The following is a 3,310-nucleotide window of genomic DNA, read 5'->3' as shown; positions in this document are numbered from 1 at the left end:
CGGGGTTTCACCATGTTGACCAGGATGGTCTCGATCTCTTGACCTCGTGATCCACCCGCCTTGGCCTCCCAAAGTGCTGGGATTACAGGCATGAGCCACCACGCCCGGCCCATTGTTTTAAAATTAAATGAATTTTCTTTTTTTTTTTGAGACAGGGTCTCTGTCTGTCACCCAGGTTGGAGTGTGGTGGCACGATCACAGCTCACTGTAGCCTCTACCTCCTGGGCCCAGGTGACCTCCTGCCTCAGCCTCCTGAGTAGCTGGGACTACAGGCTGCACCACCACGCCTGGCTAATTTTTAATTATTGGGAGAGACAGGGTTTCCCTATGTTACCCAGGTTGATTTCATTTATTAAAATGCCAGCCAAATGGGCTGGGCCTGGTGCTCCACAGCTAGAATACCAGTGCTTTGGGAAGCTGAGGTGGGAGGATCGTTTGAGGTCAGAAGCTGTGAGACCAGCCTGGGAAACACAGCAAGATTCCATTTCTACAAAAAATAAAAATAAAAACATTAGCCAGATGCCATGGCACATGCCCATATTCCCAGCTACCCGGAGGCTGAGGCAGGAGGATTACTTGAGCCCAGGAGTTTGAGGCTGCAGGGAGCTGTGATAGTGCCACTGCACTCCAGCCTGGGCGACAGAATCAGACCTCAACTCAGAAAACAAAACCAAACAAAAACGCCAGCCACAGTGCAGCAAATTGGCTTCACAGGTCTTGATACACAGGTTGAAGCCCTCAGAAGGTCGGGTGTGGTGGCTCACGCCTGTAATCCCAGCACTCTGGGAGGCCAAGGAGGGCAGATCACCTGAGGTCAGGAGTTTGAGATCAGCCTGGCCAACATGGTGAAACCCCATCTCTACTAAAACTACAAAAAATTAGCCGCACCTGTAATCCCAGCTACTCGGGAGGCTGGCGCACAAGAATCGCTTGAATCCAGGAGGCGGAGGTTGCAGTGAGCCAAGATCACACCACTGCACTCCAGCCTGGGCAACAGAGCAAGACTCTGTCTCAAAAAAACCTAGAAAAAAGAAAAGGCCCGAGAAGCCCTGATTGGCAGAGAGTAAACCACTTGGTGCACCCTTACAATACTGGCCGAAGAACTCCCCCCATGGAATTTGCTTTATTTGTTTATTTATTTATTTTTTGAGACAGAGTCTCATTCTGTTACCCAGGCTGGAGTATAGTGGCGCGATCTCTGCTCACTGCAACCTCCACCTCCCAGGTTCCAGAGATCCTCCCGCCTTAGCCTCCTGAGTAGCTGGGATTAGAGAGAGGCCACCATGCCCAGTTAATTTTTGTATTTTTAGTAGAGACGAGGTTTCATCATGTTGCCCAGGCTGGTCTCGAACTTCTGACCTTAAGTGATCCACCCACCTTGGCCTCCCAAAGTGCTGGGATTATAGGCAGGAGCCATGGTACCTGGCTTGAAGCATGCCCTGCTTTGTAAACTGTTGCGTCCCTGTACCTCTGCAGCCCCTACTCTGACACTGGGTCCCCTGTGCCCACTCTGTGACCTGACGGTGCTCAGGGCAGCACCCACCTTTCTTCTTGTCTGGGGCCTCTCGCTCCGCGGGCCGCCCACCCCCAGACAGACGGAAGGAGCCTTCGCGGGCGAAGCTGGTGCGGCTGGCATCGAAGGCGGCCGTGACCCCACATTCCTTCTCCCGTCGCTGTTTTCGCTCCAGGCAGGCGGCAAAAGCACAGCCCACAGCATGGCTCAGCCTCTCGCCCTGTGGGGAGAGGATGGGCGGGGGTTCAAGGCGCTGTGCAGTGCAGGCGGGGGCCAGAGTTGCTGGGTTACAGCCGCTAGGTGCTGGGTCGCCCCAGATGAGTCCCTGCGCTTCTCTGGGCCTCAGTGCTCATCTGTACCATGACAAAAGGCTGGAAATGACAGCTCCAAGTGAAAGACGCCAGAAACCAACAAGTGGCTGTTGTATGGCTCCACTTACCAGAAATTCTAGAAGAGGCAAAACTAATCTGTGGTGAAAAACGTCAGAACTGACCAGGAGTGGTGGCTCTCACCTGTAATCCTAGCACTTTGGGAGGCTGAGGCGGGAGGTTGGCTTGAGCCCAGGAGGTCGAGGATGCAGGGAGCTATGATTGCACCACTGTACTCCAGCTTGGGCAACAGAGTGAGACTCTGTCTCAAAAAGAAGCCAGGCCAGGCACAGTGGCTCACATCTGTAATCCCAGCACTTTGGGAGGTTGAGGCAGGTGGATCAGGCTGTCAGGAGTTCAAGACCAGCCTGGCCAAGATGGTGAAACCCCATCTCTATTAAAAATACAAAAATTAGCTGGGCATGGTGGCAGGTGCCTGTAATCCCAGCTCTCAGGAGGCTGAGGCAGGAGAATTGCTTGAACCCAACAGGCAGAGGTTGCAGTGAGCCGAGATTGTGCCACTGCACTCCAGCCTGGGCGACGGAGCAAGACTCCGTCTCAAAAAAAAAAAAAAGTCAAAAGAGCGGTGGTTTCCTGTGGGGTGTGGAATGACTGCAAAGGGGCATGAGGGGCTGACTGGGTGGCGGCGATGTTCTAGATATTGACGGGGGTTTGGGTACATGGGTGTATGCAGTTGTCGAAATTCATTGATTGCACACTGAAGGCTTGTGCACAGCGTTGCTATGGACTAAAAGCATGTGTCTCTCTCAGTTCAAATGCTGAAGACCTCATCCACAGTGTGCTGGTATTTGGAGGTGGGCCTTTGGGAGATGAGAGTTATGTCAGATCATGAGTTGGGGTCCTCATGAGGGAATTAATGCCCTTATTTATTTATTTATTTTTTCTGGGACAGAGTCTCACTTTGTCGCCCAGGCTGGAGTGCAGTGGCACGACCTCAGCTCACTGTAACCTCCAACTCCTGGCTTCAAGCAATTCTCCTGTCTGCCTCAACCTCCCAAGTAGCCGGGATTACAGGCATGCACCATCATGCCTGGCTGGCTAATTTTTGTATTTTTAATAGAGACGGGATTTTACGATGTTGACAAAGTTGGTCTCGAACTGCTGATTTCAAGTGATCTACCTACCTCGGCCTCCCAAGTGTTGGGATTACAGGCATGAGCCACTGCACACAGCCAGGATTAATGCCCTTATAAAAAAAAGAAAGAGGCTGGATGCAGTGGCTCACGCCTGTAATCCCAGCACTTTGGGAGGCCAAGGTGGGCGGATCAAGAGGTCAGGAGTTAGAGACCAGCCTGGCCAACACAGTAAAACCCAGTCTCTATTAAAAATAGAAAAGTTAGCTGGGCATGGTGGTGGGCACCTGTAATCCCAGCTACTCAGGAGGCCGAGGCAGGAGAATCGCTTGAAC

At 52.4% G+C, this 3,310-nt stretch overlaps 1 protein-coding gene across 4 annotated transcripts in view; it reads right to left on the bottom strand.

The window, feature by feature from the left end:
* Nucleotides 1-3,310, bottom strand: part of NUMBL (NUMB like endocytic adaptor protein) — a 27,373-nt gene that overhangs the window by 9,708 nt on the left and 14,355 nt on the right. For all 4 annotated transcript variants that reach the window (XM_037729449.1, XM_037729448.1, XM_017503191.2 and 1 more), the window contains exon 7: nucleotides 1,544-1,733. In XM_037729449.1, the coding sequence (XP_037585377.1) occupies nucleotides 1,544-1,733 (190 nt within the window). The remainder of the gene's footprint in view (nucleotides 1-1,543; nucleotides 1,734-3,310) is intronic.

The sequence above is a fragment of the Cebus imitator genome, unplaced genomic scaffold (assembly GCF_001604975.1).
Source record: "Cebus imitator isolate Cc_AM_T3 unplaced genomic scaffold, Cebus_imitator-1.0 Scaffold306, whole genome shotgun sequence".
Lineage (NCBI taxonomy): Eukaryota > Metazoa > Chordata > Mammalia > Primates > Cebidae > Cebus > Cebus imitator.
This window is presented reverse-complemented; position numbering and strand designations above follow the sequence as displayed.